This window comes from Phyllobates terribilis, unplaced genomic scaffold, assembly GCF_046119375.1.
Source record: "Phyllobates terribilis strain yellow unplaced genomic scaffold, ASM4611937v1 Scaffold_1__5_contigs__length_1240528914, whole genome shotgun sequence".
Taxonomy (NCBI): Eukaryota; Metazoa; Chordata; class Amphibia; order Anura; family Dendrobatidae; genus Phyllobates; species Phyllobates terribilis.
In genome coordinates, this window is record NW_027362761.1 from 883,033,866 (window position 1) to 883,053,093 (window position 19,228).

The window sequence follows — 19,228 nt, forward strand, 5'->3', positions numbered from 1 at the left end:
TGATTGACAGGTTTCTCCTTATTTGCACATTACACAGTTCTCATAAAAATTAATAGGCTGTCCTGGATGTATTGGGTCTTTAAACAAGTTGTCCACTACTTTGACAGCTTCTTCTCATAACCCACGTTTGGCCCCGATAAAATAGAAAAGCTTATACTCACCTCCCGTGCCGACACTGTTCCAGTAGTGTCAGCACTTGCGTTCCTGGGGCCCTCATGCAGTTGTTATGACATGTAAGCTCTGCGCCCAATCAGCGCTTGCGTCACTGTCCCCGCCTGGACAATGGAGAAATCAAACATCAAGAGGAAGTCAGGGCTATGGCTGCTCACTGATTTCCTCTTGATGTTTGATTTGTTCGAAGTCGGGGACAGTGACACAAGCGCTGATTGGGCGCTGTGCTCACGTGTCATAACAGCCACACAAGAAACACGAATGCTAACACCGCTAGAATGGTGCTGGCATGAGAAGTGAGTGTGGCACCCTGCTATTACAGGTACCACAGGACCCAAAAGGGTGCATGGACGGACTTCTCCACAAGAGGCCCTCATTACATAACAGACACCTCCACCCTTCCACCTCATACCAGCAGAGGGAGCCCTGTTAGGGATATACACTACAGACCAAAAGTTTGGACACACCTTCTCATTTAAAGATTTTTCTGTATTTTCATGACTATGAAAATTGTACATTCACACTGAAGGCATCAAAACTATGAATCAACACATGTGGAATTATATACTTAACAAAAAAGTGTGAAACAACTGAAAATATGTCTTATATTCTAGGTTCTTCAAAGTAGCCACCTTTTGCTTTGATGACTGCTTTGCACACTCTTGGCATTCTCTTGATGAGCTTCAAGAGGTAGTCACCGGAAATGGTCTTCCAACAATCTTGAAGGAGTTCCCAGAGATTCTTAGCACTTGTTGGCCCTTTTGCCGTCACTCTGCGGTCCAGCTCATCCCAAACCATCTCGATTGGGTTCAGGTCTGGTGACTGTGGAGGCCAGGTCATCTGGCGTAGCACCCCATCACTCTCCTCCTTGGTCAAATAGCCCTTACACAGCCTGGAGGTGTGTTTTGTATCATTGTCCTGTGGAAAAATAAATGATGGTCCAACTAAACGCAAATTGGATGGAATAGCATGCCGCTGCAAGATGCTGTGGTAGCCATGCTGGTTCAGTATGCCTTGAATTTTGAATAAATCTCCAACAGTGTCACCAGCAAAGCACCCCCACACCATCACACCTCCTCCTCCATGCTTCACGGTGGGAACCAGGCATGTAGAGTCCATCCGTTCACCTTTTCTGCGTCGCACAAAGACATGGTGGTTGGAACCAAAGATGTCAAATTTGGACTCATCAGACCAAAGCACAGATTTCCACTGGTCTAATGTCCATTCCTTGTGTTCTTTAGCCCAAACAAGTCTCTTCTGCTTGTTGCCTGTCCTTAGCAGTGGTTTCCTAGCAGCTATTTTACCATGAAGGCCTGCTGTACAAAGTCTCCTCTTAACAGTTGTTGAAGAGATGTGTCTGCTGCTAGAACTCTGTGTAGCTTTGACCTGGTCTCTAATCTGAGCTGCTGTTAACCTGCGATTTCTGAGGCTGGTGACTCGGATAAACTTATCCTCAGAAGCAGAGGTGAGTCTTGGTCTTCCTTTCCTGGGGCGGTCCTCATGTGAGCCAGTTTCTTTGTAGCGCTTGATGGTTTTTGCAACTGCACTTGGGGACACTTTCAAAGTTTGCCCAATTTTTCGCACTGAGTGACCTTTGTTTTTCTTTACTTAGCTGCTTTTTTCTTGTCATAATACAAATTCTAACAGTGTATTCAGTAGGACTATCAGCTGTGTATCGACATGACTTCTGCACAACACAACTGAAGGTCCCAACCCCATTTATAAGGCAAGAAATCCCACTTATTAAACCTGACAGGGCAAACCTGTGAAGTGAAAACCGTTTCCGATGACTACCCCTTGAAGCTCATCAAGAGAATGCCAAGAGTGTGCAAAGCAGTCATCAAAGCAAAAGGTGGCTACTTTGAAGAACCTAGAATATATGACATATTTTCAGTTGTTTCACACTTTTTTGTTAAGTATATAATTCCACATGTGTTGATTCATAGTTTTGATGCCTTCAGTGTGAATGTTCAATTTTCATAGTCATGAAAATTCAGAAAAATCTTTAAATGAGAAGGTGTCCAAACTTTTGGTCTGTACTGTATATACTGGAGGGTGGAGTTAGGCAGTCAGTGTGTGTGTGCTGGCACAGAGATCAGTGAAGAAGCAGCATGTGAGCTGCTATGCTGAGGGCCAGCCAGGGCCTAAAGCACGTGCTGAAGCCCTGGGGGCCTAGAGCGGGGCCGGAGGCAAGGAGAAGAGTGAGAGGAGTTATGGGGGCAGAGGAGCATCTTAGGCTCACCGCAGAACACAAGCCGGACACTGGGTCCGCACCTACAGGGTCCTCTATGCCCAGTAGGAACAACCAGTATACCAGGAGGATTCTAAACCCCTGGTCAACCTGAAGCTACAATTATCTAAAGAACTAGGAACCAAGAAGGCCCCAGCATCCAGGAATAGTGGTAGCCAGAAGAAAGTTCTTACCACCAAGCATACAGGTTAGGAGAGTGAAAGAGTACAGAAGCTAGGCCAAGTTCCAGGCTGGTCAGAAGCTTCAGAGTGAGAGGAAGAAATGGATCAGGAGGCCTTATACCCGCTCACTGGGGAGAGTCCAGAAGTGCACCCTTTCTATCAAGTACCCTGGACCGTACCTGCCGTCTACACCAGTAAAGGTACTGAAGCGAACCCCCTGTGTGCGTGTCTGTTATTCTCCCCTGGCCCGGCTGGGCCACCTCTCACCTGCATCCCTTCCATCAACTCTGCCCCGGGGGCCCGCTCTGCCTGTGGGGAGCAGAAACATCCCAGCTGCCATCCCATCACCCCCGGAGGTCTGCAGCAGCGCTGGTACCCATTACCAAGAACCACAGGTGGCGACACGAGACAAAACTAATATTCATCCCATCGAGTGACAAGCCCCTTTTAAAGAGTGACCCCATGGTACGGGCCCGGGAGCCGACTGCCGTGACATCCCAAGAAGGTAAAGGCCCGAGTACCGAGTCCCCCATATCCCCCTGGGCGAGTCATGAGCATAATCTTTTTTTATTTTATCGGCGCCAAACATTCAGATCTAGAAGGAGTTGTCCTCAGTATCAACAGCATATAACAGCCAAGTGATATCTCTTAAAATATAACCTTTAATAAATCTCTAAAAACATTTATACCTCCAATATCTGATTAGCTACTCATTACATCTTATTCACATCAGGACGTACAGATATGACCTCTTAGATAACATATCAAAATAGAGGCAAAAGATGTCAAAAATAGACAAAAATAGACAAATAGACCTAAGACATATAATATCTAATTAGCCCATTTAGGATGTACACATATGACCCTTTAGATAACGAATACGAAAAGGCCAATAATTTCAAACCAATCCTGGTCAATAAATGAAAAAAATACAGTGCTATCAAACATTAGTGATAAGTGTGGATCTCACCCATTTTTTGCATGCGGGCATCATTCAGGGTTCTTCATCCCATTCAGTCGATTTGTTCTTTAGAAGAAATCTACCCTGTTGTGCCCCTGATGTTAGTGGAAAGTGGCAACAGCACTCTGTACCACTGAAATGGACACTCACCATTGTGAGGTTCATTAAGTTACGTTTTTTAAGTCACTTGGCAATTTATAGCACAGAGTCACTTTTTTTGCTCTTATGTATTGCTAGTGCTCCCCAAAATGCAAAATACACTCCCCTGATGAATCCTCCCTAAGGAGGAAGAAACGCGTCGGGAGGGACTTGTTTGTGGGTGATGTTGTAAGATATCCTTGGGTGCTGCCCTTGTTAGGGCGGGAGCTAACACCAGGGGCACGACAGGGTAGATTTCTTCTAAAGAACAAATCAACTGAATGGGATGAAGAACTCTGAATGATGCCCACATGCAAAAAATGGGTGAGATCCACACACATATCACTAACGTTTGATAGCACTGTATTTTTTCATTTATTGACCAGCATTGGTTTGAAATTATTGGCCTTTTGGTATTCGTTATCTAAAGGGTTATATGTGTACATCCTAAAGGGGCTAATTAGATATTATATGTCTTAGGTCTATTTGTCTATTTTTGTCTATTTTTGACATCTTTTGCCTCTTTTTTGATGTGTTATCTAAGAGGTCATATCTGTCCGTCCTGATGTGAATAAGATGTAATGAGTAGCTAGTATCAGATATTGGTGGTATAAATGTTTTTTTAGAGATTTATTAAAGGTTATATTTTAAGAGATACCTCTTGGCTGTTATATGTACTTAAAATAATCCTCAAAGCTTTATAGAAGGTTGTAAAAGTGTAGTCCTCCGTAAAACGTAAATTATTATGCAGCAAAAATTTGAGCCATGGACTGAAAATCTGACTCCAACTGTTTTTACATTGAGTGACGACGCAGGGTTTGATCCCATGTGTACATTGAAGCTTAATTATTTCTGCACATTGGACTTATGTTTCCCCCTTTCCTCCTTACCTTGACTTAATCCTGGCTACTATCCAGACAGTGATTACATGAAATTAATATTTTCAGGACTGGTTACTATTACCTAATGACAGCAGTAATTTTTCATGGGCAGCAGCTCTCTGAGAAATTCTTGCGAATTTTTTGTGTAGTTTGCTTTCCGAATCGATGCCAGTTTTAGCCTGATTGATTTTATTTCGTTTTATGCCACAAGGTGATGCCAAGACATACTAAGCTTTAACATATTTTTGTGCAGCAGATAATCATTCTTTGGAAAATATAGGTTACTCCATGACTTATGGTTTGTTTTATTAGCACTGGATATTTCACAGATAGAGATCATCCTCATCCACAGCAATGATAAAAGAAGCGGTGCCAACTTGGTATATGATAATAAGATATAGTAATCCTCTGTTAGAGATAGCATCTAGCCTCGCTAACCCTTTATTCCTGGAGCACAGTTTTTCAATATGATTACATCACTTTCCAGATCGGGATCGCTATATTGTGCCAATAGAAAATTCAACAGAGAGCCTGAAAGCTGAAGAGCAATCTCACAATTACAAACAAACTGGTATAAAACCTCAGGAAAATCTAAAATAAGCCACAGATAAAAGCATAAGTGAGTCTTGTCTCATGGTTTTATAAACGCAATGGGCATGTTTAATAGAGTAAGATAAGTATAATTGCTCCTAATGGTGCTTTAGTGTTTGGTTGATAAGACTGTAGATGCAGAGAAAAGAATATTGCATTACGTTAAAACCTGATTAGCCTAGGTGTGCCTAGAGGAGCGTGTATATGGCAAAATGTTAATAAATAATAAATAATCTTTTAAAAATGTATAGCCTTTAAGCCAAAAAGCTATTTTTTATATTATCCAAAAATGTATATTCTACCCATCTGCGGTGGAAGTGTCAACTTTAGGATCTAGATTATTAATCTGTCCTTTTTTGCATTGATTAGAGTCTCTTGGGTATCACTATAAGCTTGGCACACTTGTATTTAGGGATTTTCTTCCTTTGATTTTCTCAAGCTCTGAATAAGAAGCGCCAAAGCACAGCTGTTTTCATGTCCTGAGATATTTGTTTGATCTGGTTCACGTATATGCTCTGGCTTTCATGTCTTGTCGTGGCTGACTGCGCTCGGGTTAGTTGTCATGTTGGAATAATTCTTTATTCCACTCTGAGGTCAAGAGAGCTCGGATACAGGATTTCATCAATGATTTCTCCAATCTGTTCATTTTTTACTTAATCCTGAGTAGTTTCCTAGTTGCTGAAGCTGAAAATAGCCCAATGGCATTATGGTTCCGTGACCATGCCTCACCAGAGTGATAGAATTGTCCAGAAGATGAGCCGTGACTAATTTTCTCAAAACATTAGCCTTGTCGTTCAGGCCAACGACTCGTTAAAGGGTTGATGGTGGCGCTATAGAGTTCAAGTCCTCTTTTTCTCTGAAGAAGCAATTTGCATATTAAATTTCCCAGAGGAGCACTGCACGGTGAATAAGCCTCCTTACCTTTACATGCCAGAGCCGGTGTGTCACTCTCCACAAGGAGAAACGTTACCCCTTAGACCTCAGTCCAGAGAGCCTCTCACCTAGCCAAATCAGTTCTCATACTTTTCACTGATGAGGGCCAACAGCCTGAAACATTGTGTATGTAAATTGAGATTCTGATTTGGCTTTAAGTCATATTGTACGACTTGTTAAAGGGTTGATTGTGACTTGTAGGATTGCTGCTTCCAATAGGTGGCGCTATAGAGTTCAAGTCCTCTTTTTATCCGAAGAGGCAATTTGCATATTGAATCTTGGTTTCATTCAAACAGAGAATGGTACTTCTCATGTTCTGAGAGTGCTTTACTTGACTTTTGGAATACCCCAAGAAGGCTATCATATAAAGATCTGATTGATGGAGTATAACAGAGATAGATGTCCACCTGGAAAGTTCTCCCATTTACAATTGGTAACCTTTCTGGCTCTTCTGATTCCTCACTTTGACCTTTAGACCAACTTTAAATAGTCACAGTGGTTCTGAATTTCTTCCAATTAAAAATTGTAGAGGCCATAGTGATTTTTAGTAACTGCTCTGACATGCACTCACAGCAAAGTCAGGTAAGCAGCTTTTCAAAGCATGTCCAATCAACTATACATACCACAGTTGGACTTCAGTAAAGTTGTAAAAACATTTTTAATAAATTTGTACAAATTTTACAAATGTAATTTATCTTTGCCATTATGGGATATTATGTGAAAGTTGATAAATCACAAGATTATTATCCATTTTAGAGCAAGACTTTATCATAATGCAAAATGCAAACAATGTGAACTGGAATCACAAGTTCAGCTTCTACATCCATAATAAATGTGATGAATTACATTGATCCATCAGGATTCTGCCATTTTCTTATGTAAAACAGCACAGCATAATACACTATTCTCTCTATCAGCAGAATAAAAACCCAGCAGAGAGAAATCATGCTAACCGAATAGAGAGTATATTATTGGGAAACTTTTAAATAAATTGGATTGTTCAACATCTCATTATTTGTATCAAAATATTAAGACACAAAAAATAGAAACAATTTTACCTGCAAAATTTGCACTTCATTGAAACTTCCTATTTTATAACTTACACTGGTTATTGAATTATTGAATTAAACTATTAGATTTTACTTTTTTTAAGGTAGAGTATGTGGAAGCAAATTACAAAGTTTGTATGCCATTGAAATCATGTTTTTTTTTCTGATTCATACCAAAAAAAGAATCAACTTTATAAATAGTATTGATTAAAAATATCTTATGCGTCTTGGTGGTTCAAACTACAAGCAATTCCTGTGTGCATTCTAATCGTGTAATCATATGACACTCCATGTGTCTCCTGTTTCTTGGCAATGGCAAACCAATTTCTGAAAATTATACAGATGATGTCAGTCTGCCCATGATCAGGACAGGTTAATGCTATTTACAGCCTTTTATATATTCTTGAGGAGAATCCACATTTATGTTTGGAGTAAACTCAGAAACATACATGCCGAAACATTGAGAGAAGGGTAGCAGAGAGAAAGAGCATGATTCATAGGTAATGCCCACTGAGCACTAAACTTGCAGCTCTGCATGCATAATTAAAATGCAAGTTTTAATACTAATGACAAATATGCTTTAAAGTATGTTTTTACACATAGACTACTATATTAGAAGCCACTTTCTTTTTTTCTATATTCATTATAAATTGAGACTACATTTAAAGTTTTCTTCTCTAGGAATAGCAGGTGAACTTTTCTTGTATTAAAATCCATAAAGTTGTAGGAGGAGCAGCATACAAAGCCTAATATATGTCTTTATACTTTCCCCTTTGCTACTTCAGTTATGTAATTATATCTAATTTTTGGGAGTGCTGCATTTATTGTATACTTTGGTGCTATAAAGAGAGGCACATAAAAAAATTAACCTATTGTGCTTGCTAAAGTAGTCTCTGTAGAAAATAAAAAATGTACAATTTAGTAATTTTCATGGGTCATGGGAAAATGCTGAACATGTCATTTTTATAACAATAGAAAAGGTAAAAATCACTTACGCAGAAATACGGTATACTATATATTCTTGTTAAAAAGTTTTTTTTCTGCTGTAAATGTAATACTTTTGGGGATAAAATATAATTCAATTTGATGTCTAGTTGATACAGATTTTGAAAGAAATAGTTTTTGATAAATATTAGTTATTACATTGCAGAGCAATCAGTTCATTGAAGTTATATTTATTCCTTGGCATGCGAAATGAAAACTTCTGCCAAATGCCTTTCTTTACATATGTAAACCACCCCCACACACTAGTATGGAAGCCTGGCAGGGCATTACTTGATAGTGAGAAGTTCTTCAGCGATAGGAAGTAGTTAGCATTCCATGACTTAGATCATTTCCTTTAATATAATATGTTGCTAACAGACTGAGAACACTGTCCAAACTTGCTACATTCTGGAGGCTTACTTGTAAGGAAACGTCTTTAGTTTCAGATTCATCATAATTATCAGTTTATTTATAGGGTCAAGGGGTTGTGATAACATTAAAATCTAATTAATTCAATCACAAACATTTTCATCTTTAACAACGTCAACTATAATTACTGAGCTATTCCATTTATTGTACAGTATCATTCAAAAGTATGGACACACCTGTTCATGCAATCGTTTTCTAGGATCTTATTGGAAAGGGCACATTGTAGATCCAGTCTCTAGGCAGCAAAACCATGAATGAACACTATGGAAACAAGGAGTAAAGAAACACTTGGGAAACAAAATAAAATACAGTATGTGTTAAATTGTAGATTCCTCAGAGTACACATCTTTTACTCTGATGATATCTTTACTGCCCCTAGGCATTCTATAAAGTAGCTGTCAGTTAGTTACTTGAAAACAAGCAGCATAGACAGAACAATAAACAGAAATTTTTAAAAAATTCCAAAGTCAAATTAGAAAACAGCAAAAAGGCAATGGTGCTCACCAGCCAAGGGTTCAAGAAAAATGCACACCAGGACGCAGCCGGCCCCCTTTTGTAAGAAGGAGGTAACACAGGTGCAGAATGCTGATGAACAATCACTCTCATCCCCTCTCACTGGAGGAGCGACAGCCCAGCATTAAAACTGCACAAGATGAAACTTGCAATAGGGTGCAATTCACACACTCGCGGCACCGTGCCTGGTCAGCATCCTATTACACACCCCTCCTATTTGATTAGACGGGATGCCCAGCACCCTATCCGTGCATCGCAGAGGTGCAAAGTTAGTCACTTGCAATAACTTCCAATGAATAAATATACTTTGACAAGAGTTCCTTTGTAGAATCACTGGCCTTCAGATTTTTTTGTGACCATCAGATGTGTTTTGCAAATGTAGTGTTGGTACACAGTATAATACACTGCTGAGCTCTATTCCTCAAGTGTTCTAAGAAAGAATATTGCAATAACCCCTCAATTAAGTAAAGAGAAACAACAGTCCATCATTACTTTAAAACATGAAGGTCAGTCAATTTGGAAAAGTGCTAGAGCCTTGAAGGTACTCTCAAGTGTTCTTATTAAAACCATCAATTACTATGATAAAAATGGCTCTCATGAGGACATCTCCAGGAAGAGAAGACCAAGAATTACCTGTGTTGGTGAGGATATATTCATCAGGGTTATCAGCCTCAAAAAACGCAAATTGACAGCCCTAATAAATGATGCACAGACAGCAAGTAGTACACACATCTCAACATGAACTATTCAGAGGAGGTTGCAAGAAGCATGCCTTTATGGTCAAATTGCTGCAAAAAGTCACTATTGAGGACTGTCAACAATAAGAAAAGACTTGTTTGGACCATGAAACACAAGGACTGGACATCAGATCAGTGGAAATCTGAGCTGCGGTCTGATGAATCAAAATTTGAGATTTTTGGTACCAACCGCCATATCTTTGTAAACACAGTAAGGCCATGTTTGGTCAATATTTTACATCAGTATTTGTAAGCCGGAATCAGGAGTGGAACAATCCAAGAAAAAGTATAATATAAACAAGTCACCACTTCTGTATTTATCACGCACTCCTGGTTTTAGCTTGCAAATACTGATATAAAATACTGACCAATTACTGAACTTGTGAACGTAGCCTAAAGGTGAGTGGATGGTTTGACATGTGTGGGCTCACGGTGAATCATGGAGGAGGTGCTTTAATTGTGTGGGGGTACTTTGCTGGTGACACTGTTGGTGATTTATTCCAAATTCAAGGCACACTTATCCAGCACGCTTACCCCAAAACTCTGCAACTACATGCCATGCCATCTGGTTAGCACTTAGTGGGACCATCATTTGTGTTGCAACAGAACAATGACCTTAAACACATCTCCAGGCTATGTAATGATTATGTGACCAAAAATTAGAGGGATGAAGAGCTGCATCAGGTGACATCCATGGCCTCCACAATCACCTGATCTCAACTTAATTAAAATGGTTTGGGATGCGTTGGATCATATAGTGAAGGCAAAGCTGTCAAAAATTGCTCAGTCAGCACCTCTGGGAATTGCTTCAAGTTTGTTGGAAAGGCATTCTAGGTAACTCCTTCAAGACTGTTGGAAAGCCATTCCATGTGACTTTTTGCTCCTTGAAAGAATATTAAGGGTATGAAAAGTTGTCATCAGAGTAAAAGGAAGGAGGTATGTAACTTTTATCAAATATTATGGATTGTTACCCGTTTTTCTTCACTCCTTGTTTTTATGTGTTCCTTTATGGTTTTGCTGTCTTAAGTCTGAATCTACAATATGCACATTCCTAAAAGAACAAGGAAAGCCATTGTATGAACACGTGTGTCCAAAAAATAATTGACGACTGTGGTCTGGGTTGCCAAATTTTTCAGATGCAACTGTGGCCCATAACTGTGCCACTCACAGAGTACAATAACAGAGCTATCTGTAAAGGAAGGGGGCTATTTTAAGGATATGGACACCTTCAGAGGAAGATTTTATTGATGTAAATTAATATTTTTTGGACTTAAAATGTTTATTGCTGTTGGGTTTCATTACAAAATTCTACACTGATGGCCTTCTATAACCTTTATGTTTCTGGCTGCAGAATGAGAAAATAAATGAAGACTGGGTCACTGTAACACATCAGAAATTTGTTTTATATTTTCTGTCACTAATTGTAAGCCAAATCCCAAATTAGAACCTGCAAAGGAAAAATTTAGCAAACAAATAATGGTGCATATAGGTATAATCACGTGTGTAGACTTTTGGGTGTACGCCATGTATCTCAGTAGGGTGATTGCAAAATTTCACATGCTTGCTGCCAAAACTATCCCATCCAGATGTATGGAATTGATTTTCAGCCACAGCAATTTTTGCTGTATAAAAGCAATACATTTTCTGGCACAGCTAACCTATTGTTTTGTTTGCAAGAAAAATGTCCTCTCTCCCCTGAAAATCTATATGACAAACAGCAGTACCTACAGTATTACTATATTAATACACAGGTTCAAGTACAGACATATAAATATAAATACTATACAACAGTAATCCGCAAACACTATATACATCAATTCTACTATTTCTACACTTCTAAGAACTTGTGATACTTTTTACACATTTTTATCAAAATGTGTCAGACTATCTGTAAACCAACCAATCAGTGGTTTTGATCCATTGCACAAGATCTAACTATGCTTTCTAATGTCATTTTCTAGGTATGGTAACAACACTCGCAGTTATGTGATAAGAGTGGGAGATTATCACACACTTGTCCCCGAGGAGTATGAAGAGGACATGGGAATCCAGCAGATCATAATACACAAAGATTACAGACCTGATGGAAGTGACTATGACATAGCTCTTATAAGACTACATGGCTCTACTGAACAGTGTGTATCGTTCAGCACCCATGTCTTACCAGCCTGTTTACCAATGCGACGAGAAAGACCTCAAAAAACAGCATCGAACTGTTATATCACAGGATGGGGCGATACAGGTAAAATCTTATTACCATATTTTGCAGATTCGGAGTAGGGTCCCAGGAGGCAGGGTCACTGCTGCAGGAAGCTGATGGCGGTATTGGCAGCAGGAGTGAGGCGATGCTGTGGGCCCAGGACTGGGAGGAGGGGGTGTTCAGCGGTGCGAGGCGGGCTCCGGGCTTTCAGAAAATGTTGGGAATCCCTGCACTTCCCATCCTTTTCACTGTGGTGGCCTTCAGGAAAATGGCCGCCTGCGGGAACACATGTGGAGATTGAGATCTCGGGAGCCAAGATCTCAATCTGCACATGCGCCGCCTCCGACGGCCATTTTCCGCCTCAGTGTAAAGGATGGGAAGTGCAAGGACTCCTGACATTTTTTAGCCTGGAGCCCGCCTCGCACCACTGAACAACCCCTCCTCTTAGACTGGGGCCTGTAGCATCACCACAGTCCTGCGGCCGCCACCAGCTTCCTGCAGTAGCGACCCTGTCTCCTAGGACTCCACTGCAGCCGTTCCTACCCGGTAAGCTACATTCGGATTGTAAGATGCATCCCCATTTTCACCCCAAACTCAGGGGAAAAAAGTGAGTCTTATAATCCGAAAAATACAGTATTTTATGAATAGCTTTCCCATGATGTATAATAGCTCTCCCATGCTGTATACAGTACAGACCAAAAGTTTGGACACACCATCTCATTTAAACATTTTTCTGTATTTTCATGACTATGAAAATTGTACATTCACCAGACTTCTGCACAACACAAATGATGGTCCCAACCCCATTTATAAGGCAAGAAATCCCACTTATTAAACCTGACTGGGCACACCTGTGAAGTGAAAACCATTTCCGGGGACCACCTCTTGAAGCTCATCAAGAGAATGCCAAGAGTGTGCAAAGCAGTCATCAAAGCAGAAGGTGGCTACTTTGAAGAATCTAGAATATAAGACATATTTTCAGTTGTTTCACACTTTTTTGTTAAGTATATAATTCCACATGTGTTATTTCATAGTTTTGATGCCTTCAGTGCGAATGTACAATTTTCATAGTCGTGAAAATACAGAAAAATCTTTAAATGAGAAGGTGTGTCCAAACTTTTGGTCTGTACTGTATATACACATATATATATATATATAAAAATATATAAAAGTTCAAATTTTGCCCCATTTAAAATAAATAAATATATAAAAAAATACACGTGTGGTATTATTATGTCCGTAAAATCCGATTTATCAAAATATAATACTAATTAACCTGATCGGTAAACGACGTAATAAAAAAAAAAAATAAACGCCAGAATTACGTATTTTCGGACGCCGCAACACTGCAAAAAAATCCAGTAAAATGCGATCAAAACATTGTATCTACCATGAAATGGTATCAATAAAAACATCAGCTCAAATTATAAGCCCTCACACAGCCCCATCAACCAAAAATGTAAAACATTACGGGTCTCGGAATATGATACCACAAGCAAAAGTTTTTTTTACAAATATCCAATTTTTATTTCAACACATAAATAAAAAAAACTATAGATGCTTAGTATCTTCGTAATCACACTGACCTGTGGAATCATATTGCCAACTAATTTTTACCGTATAGTAAACATGGTAAATAAAAAAACAAAAAACAATTGTGGAATTGCACTTTTTAAAGCAATTTTGCCACACTTGGAATTTTTTTCTCACTTTATAGTACATCACATGATAAATTGAATGGCATCATTCAAAAGTATAACTTGTCCCTCAAAAAATAAACCCTGATACGTCCATGTAGATGGAAAAATAAAAAATGTTATGGCTCTTGGAAGAAGTAGAAGGGGAAAAAAACGAAAATGCAAAATTGAACAATAGCCATATTAGGAAAGGGTTAATGCTCAGCTCTAATTAGTTTCTGTGTGCAACAAACACCGTTTCTCCATTAGTTTTGATCAATGACTCCCAATTTATATTATGTATCTGATTTTTTTTTTTTTTTTTTAATACGATTGAAATTTTTATGTACAAAGGGAATCAGCAATGTAATTATTCGGTAAGACTACGGAGACGCAGGCAAATTAAAATATAATAATGTTTGATCCCATCTTGGCATGTATTAAACTAAGACATCAACCTTGAAAATATGATGGATAGGTAACATTTGAGGTGTGTACATGAGTAATGCCAGGATGGCATTTTGAGGCCTAGATGACAAGTAATCGATGGAAGTTACATTTTTTTTAGCTGAACATTTTTAAGTAAAATACATAAATAGTTCTCATCGTACAGCTCCCAGACTGACAGTAAATACCGTAAAATATCCCTAGAAGCAGAGCTGTCAGTCACAGTAGTGATTGTAGAAGTCGTGCCTGTTATGGAAGTGCATCAGTCACTGACAGCTCTGTTCTGTCTAATGCTTTTCTAAACTATCCTTTTCAACCTCCTGCAGGGACTCAAATCCCTGGAAAAACATCTGTACTAGACAAGCCACATCTCTACCTTGTATAGACTATAATAGATATCGAAACACATTTACCAAACCATATGTCTGATATTTGTATGCACTTATAGGTCGAGCATATTCAAGGACTTTACAACAAGCTGGAGTGACATTACTACCCAAGCGAATCTGTGAAGAGAGGTACAGGAGTCGGTTTACAGGAAGGATGCTTTGTGCAGGAAGCCCTCAAGAGCAGAAGCACGTAGACAGCTGTCAAGGAGACAGTGGTGGCCCGTTGGTCTGTGAACGTTCTGGAGGAAGCTGGGTAGTGTTCGGGGTAACTTCTTGGGGCTATGGATGTGGGATGAAAGACTCTCCTGGAGTATACACAAGAGTGTCTTCTTTTATACCATGGATAAAGAGTTTGACCAATTTATAGACCACTGAAGAATTCACATGTTTCCAAGGAAGCTAGACCAAATTCTCATGTATGTTACCTTCACAGCAAGACCCTCAGGAGTATGGCATAATGTTTCTACCTTTGCACAGCTAGCTATATGCTGCATCATACAGACTGTATTACCTTCCTTTTAGGGAGACTTTAGAAAAGAGATGCCAAGTGGCAGCCAGACAGGCTGTACAATAATAAGGACAATGTCTAGAGAAACAGGGTTTGGAACTTCCACAAATAAACATTTTCAGACATGTTATTTTTTTTTATTTCTGTCTAAATAAGTTGTTTAATAGTTCATTGATTAAAGTGATATGATCTGTTTATGCTGTGTACACACAGGTTTTTTACTATTTTAATTGATGTTAAGGTCCCCATACACATTAAAAATAAAGTTAGTTGAACTTGCTGGTTTTGGCAGGATCAGTTGACTATCTGGAGGCCTCTTGATTCTCTACCGATAAATAATGTTAGTGAAGAAAAGGATCGGGTGGTTGAATGTTAGACGTCCAATTCTTTTCTTGCTAGGAGAGAAAAAACTGCTGCCAGAGGTACCTGGCAGCTGCTTTCTGCCCTCTCCTTATAAAAAACATGTAACTGTTCAGCTTGGGCATACATTTGTGTGCAGCAGTAGGAAGAAATAGCTGTTGGCCCGAATAGTGTTCGACTGACAGCTATCTCATGTGTGTGGGCACCAAAAGCGTATAGTTTTGAGCTCATCTCTAGTGGGCTGTAGAATGGTCAATTTTAGCTAAATTCAGCTTTTATTAAAGTAAAAAAAAATTAAACTGTGTAGATCTTTTTCCTAATTAATTATTCCATGTCCCTGTATATTTGGGTACTCGCATAGTTTTGGCTGGTGCAGAATACATAAAAGCACAAAAATATTTCAATCGTTAGACTACTCAGTTAAAAAGTTGTGCACGAAATTGAAACAATCTATGTATGTCCTGTACATTAATGGTATTTTCCATGTTTTCAGGACAAGCTATCTTTAATATCTGTGTTTGCATATACAGATGTGTCCTTCCTTATTTTGCGTTTGTCTCAACATATACTAAAATGTACAAGATGACCAGTATTGAAAAAAACATGATTACATAATTTTGTGATACTCTGTCACAAGGTGACTGTATTTTATTTTTCTATGTTTGTGCATCCAGTTGTTGTGATGTGAATTGCCGCTTGTCTTGTACAATTGAATACTGTATCACAATTATATTTACTTCTTCTTGGTCAAGACATTAGAATTGCTAAATTAATGCAGAAGAATTCACCTCATAACTTCCTAAATATTGTTTAGAACTTCAAAACCTATACTGATGTTATCAATGGTGCTTGCATACTACCAAAATAAGAATAACTTTTGAAGTTATGCACCTTTTCTACTACTTCATGCACTGTAGTAGGGTACCTGGAAACTACCCCAATGCTAAAGAATAGCATTTTACATGGACCATATGCAAAAAGTTGAACTATATACTGTAGATTCCTATGGGGATTTTTTTTTTAAATTCATACTTTTTTGTGTAAAAAAAATTGTAATAGGGTTTCATTAACAATTTTTGATTGTTTGACTTCTACAGCCTCTGTATATTATAGTACATAGCTAGCTGCAGAGCAAGCTAACCGTGAGCCCTTTTGAAGGCAGAATTTGTAACTCTGATGCCTGAGCAAAATAAAAATAAATGGTATTTCAAAAATGATTTTTAGCCCAAAATGCATGCATTTAAAAAAAATGGAGAAGGGATCCCAAGGCTAAGCCTATGTTGGCCCATCTAGCTTCTACATAGACAATAAAGATTGCTTACAGGTTACCATTCTACAAAGGTACTTTAAACTAAAAGAACTGATCCAGAAACACATAGAGGAATAGAAGATGTTACAATGATGTTAAAAAGTGTTTGCCCCCTTCTTGATTTATTAATCTTTTCCATGTATGTCACACTTAAATTTTTCAGATCATAAAATAAATTTAAATATTAGACAAAGAAAACACAAGTAAACCCAAAATGCAGTTTTTAAATGAAGGTCTTTATTATTAAGGGATAAAGAAATCCAAGCCTACAGGGCCCTGTGTGAAAAAGTGATTGCCCCACCCCCTTAAAACATAAATTAACTGTGGTTTTTAACATCTTTGTGAAGCTGAGTTAAATTTCCCTAGCCATACGCAGGCCTGATTACTGCCACATCTGTTCTCAATAAAGAAATCACTTAAATAAGGGAAGTAGACCAAAAGATCCTCAAAAGCTAGACATCATGCTGCGATCCAAAGAAATTCATGAACAAATGTTTTTTTTAAGTGCAGAATAAAAGCTTTTCTGTACCATAAAAATCACGTTAAAAACACTGCTTCAAATCTGCAACAAAAAACGCATCAAGAAACTTGAAGGTCCTAGAGTGTTGCCTCCTAGTTGCCACTTCCTGTCTGTAGCATATATTATACCTGTATTTCTCCAGCTTTTCATTTCATTGCAGGAGACAAGACTGGATCTGCCTAAGGTCGAACCTAATTGTAACTGAAAATGTGAGAATTATTTTTCCCATCAATGACTGAGAAATAAATTTTTAATAAGTCTGAAAAAAACATTTGTGTACAAGAAATTAGAAATTTCTCTTTAAGATAAGCGAAGTAAAGCATCCCATGCACCTGCTTGCCTTGCAGAATCTCATTATAGTGTTGAAAAAAAATGTGGGTGTAAACATTTCAATCAATTAAATTGTATAAAAACCTAATCAGGCTATTTCTAACCACGTGTGTGTGTTTATTTCTCAAGATTATATGGCAGGATGAGTCTTTACACTGAATATCTTCATTTAGGACTATTACTGAGAAATGTGAAGTGGTTGAAAGCAATAAGGCTGCCTTTGCTTCCAACACTGAGCACTAGTGTTGAGCCACCCCCGTAGTGTTCGAGTTCGGTTCGGTTCGTCGAACACCCGTGTGTTCGCCGAACTGTTCGTCGAACTGTTCGTCGAACACCTTCGAACACCGTTAAAACCAATGGCAGGCAAACAAAAACACATAGAAACACATAGAAAACACCTTCAAAGGTGTCCAAAAGCTGACAAACTGCTCAGAAGACACAACTAACACATGGAAAAGTGACAAGTACATATAGTCATGCGAAAAGAAAAGAGGTGGAGGAGTAAAAGGAGGGGGAGACACAGATATAGGCATGTCATGCCCTTCTAAAATCCAAAAAGTGAGAAGCCGACACGTTCAGTCCGCTCCTGCCCGTGCCACCTCCGTGTCGCCGGGTTTGTGCCAGAGCCGCGGTGAACCCTGACGGCCAGCCCCCCTCTCCCAATACTGGTGCCTGTCCGCTGGTGGGTCGAGCGAGCCCCCCTGTGGTGGAGGCAGCTCTAAGCTTTTTAATTTAAATTGTCTCTCTAATTTGAATAAATACACTTTAAATCCATTTACAAGGATCTATTGGAGGGCAAGTCTCATGCCAGCAGCCGCGTAATTCCAGCTCCAGTAGCGTCCACCAAAACTGCTGCAGTTAAAAAGCTTTTATAAGGATCGAGCTCGGCTGTCCACCGCAAGGCATCCTACTGCCAGTCCGAGCCCCTATGCCTTGGGGTGCCTCCTGATGCTCTTCACTGAGTATCCCGTGGTCCCGAAGCATTTCCTTTGAAAAAATGAAGTGTCCAAACTACAGGTGGTGTAGCTTGCTTAACAGCCGGGATAATCCGCTGACTAGCAGACCCTGCTACTAGGCACAAAGTATTTCCTGGGCTAGATGCAGTTAAAAATTTGTAATTAGATACTCTCGTTGGATGCTGAGAAAGCATTCCATAGAGTCTCCTGGCACGCCATATATGATTCTCTTAAAAAGCTTGGGGTAGGGGTCTAGGGGACCCTTTTATAGCCAAAATCACGGCCCTGTATCGCAATACGTCACCTAGGCTGAAGATAAATGGAACTGTAGCACCCTGAGGGCTCGGTTGCTACAGAGGTATTGCACCTCACCCAGAGGTGTGATATCTCACTCTCAGGTAAGGATGGAGTGTGGATCAGGACCCGACACCTGCATGCGTTACACCACATTGCCGTGGGGCAGGGCGACCAATATGCCCCTGAGATGGGCACGACAGTCCCTGTCCCTGGCTGGAGTGGGGGGAGGGAACACTGAGGAAGGGGAACCCTGTAGTGCAGGAGCAGGGAGGAAGCAGTTCCTGGGTGCATTGAGAAGGGAGTATAAAAGGTGGGCACCATCTTAGTTCAGTGCAGAGAAGTCTGAGCAGAAGTGGCAGGGAGCAGGGGCTCTGCATGAGCTCTGCTCCGGAGGCGGGCCTAGTAACAGAGGCCCAGGCCTGGAAGAGGGAGAAGGA

The 19,228-nt window shown here is 39.6% G+C and overlaps 1 protein-coding gene across 1 annotated transcript in view; it reads left to right on the top strand.

Moving 5' to 3' along the window:
- Positions 1-17,526, top strand: part of PRSS12 (serine protease 12) — a 356,030-nt gene extending 338,504 nt beyond the window's left edge. Inside the window, exons 12-13 of the mRNA XM_073639827.1 lie at positions 11,761-12,041; positions 14,571-17,526. Coding sequence (XP_073495928.1) covers positions 11,761-12,041; positions 14,571-14,878 — 589 coding nt within the window. The 3' untranslated portion in view covers positions 14,879-17,526. The remainder of the gene's footprint in view (positions 1-11,760; positions 12,042-14,570) is intronic.
- Positions 17,527-19,228: the final 1,702 nt, after the last annotated feature.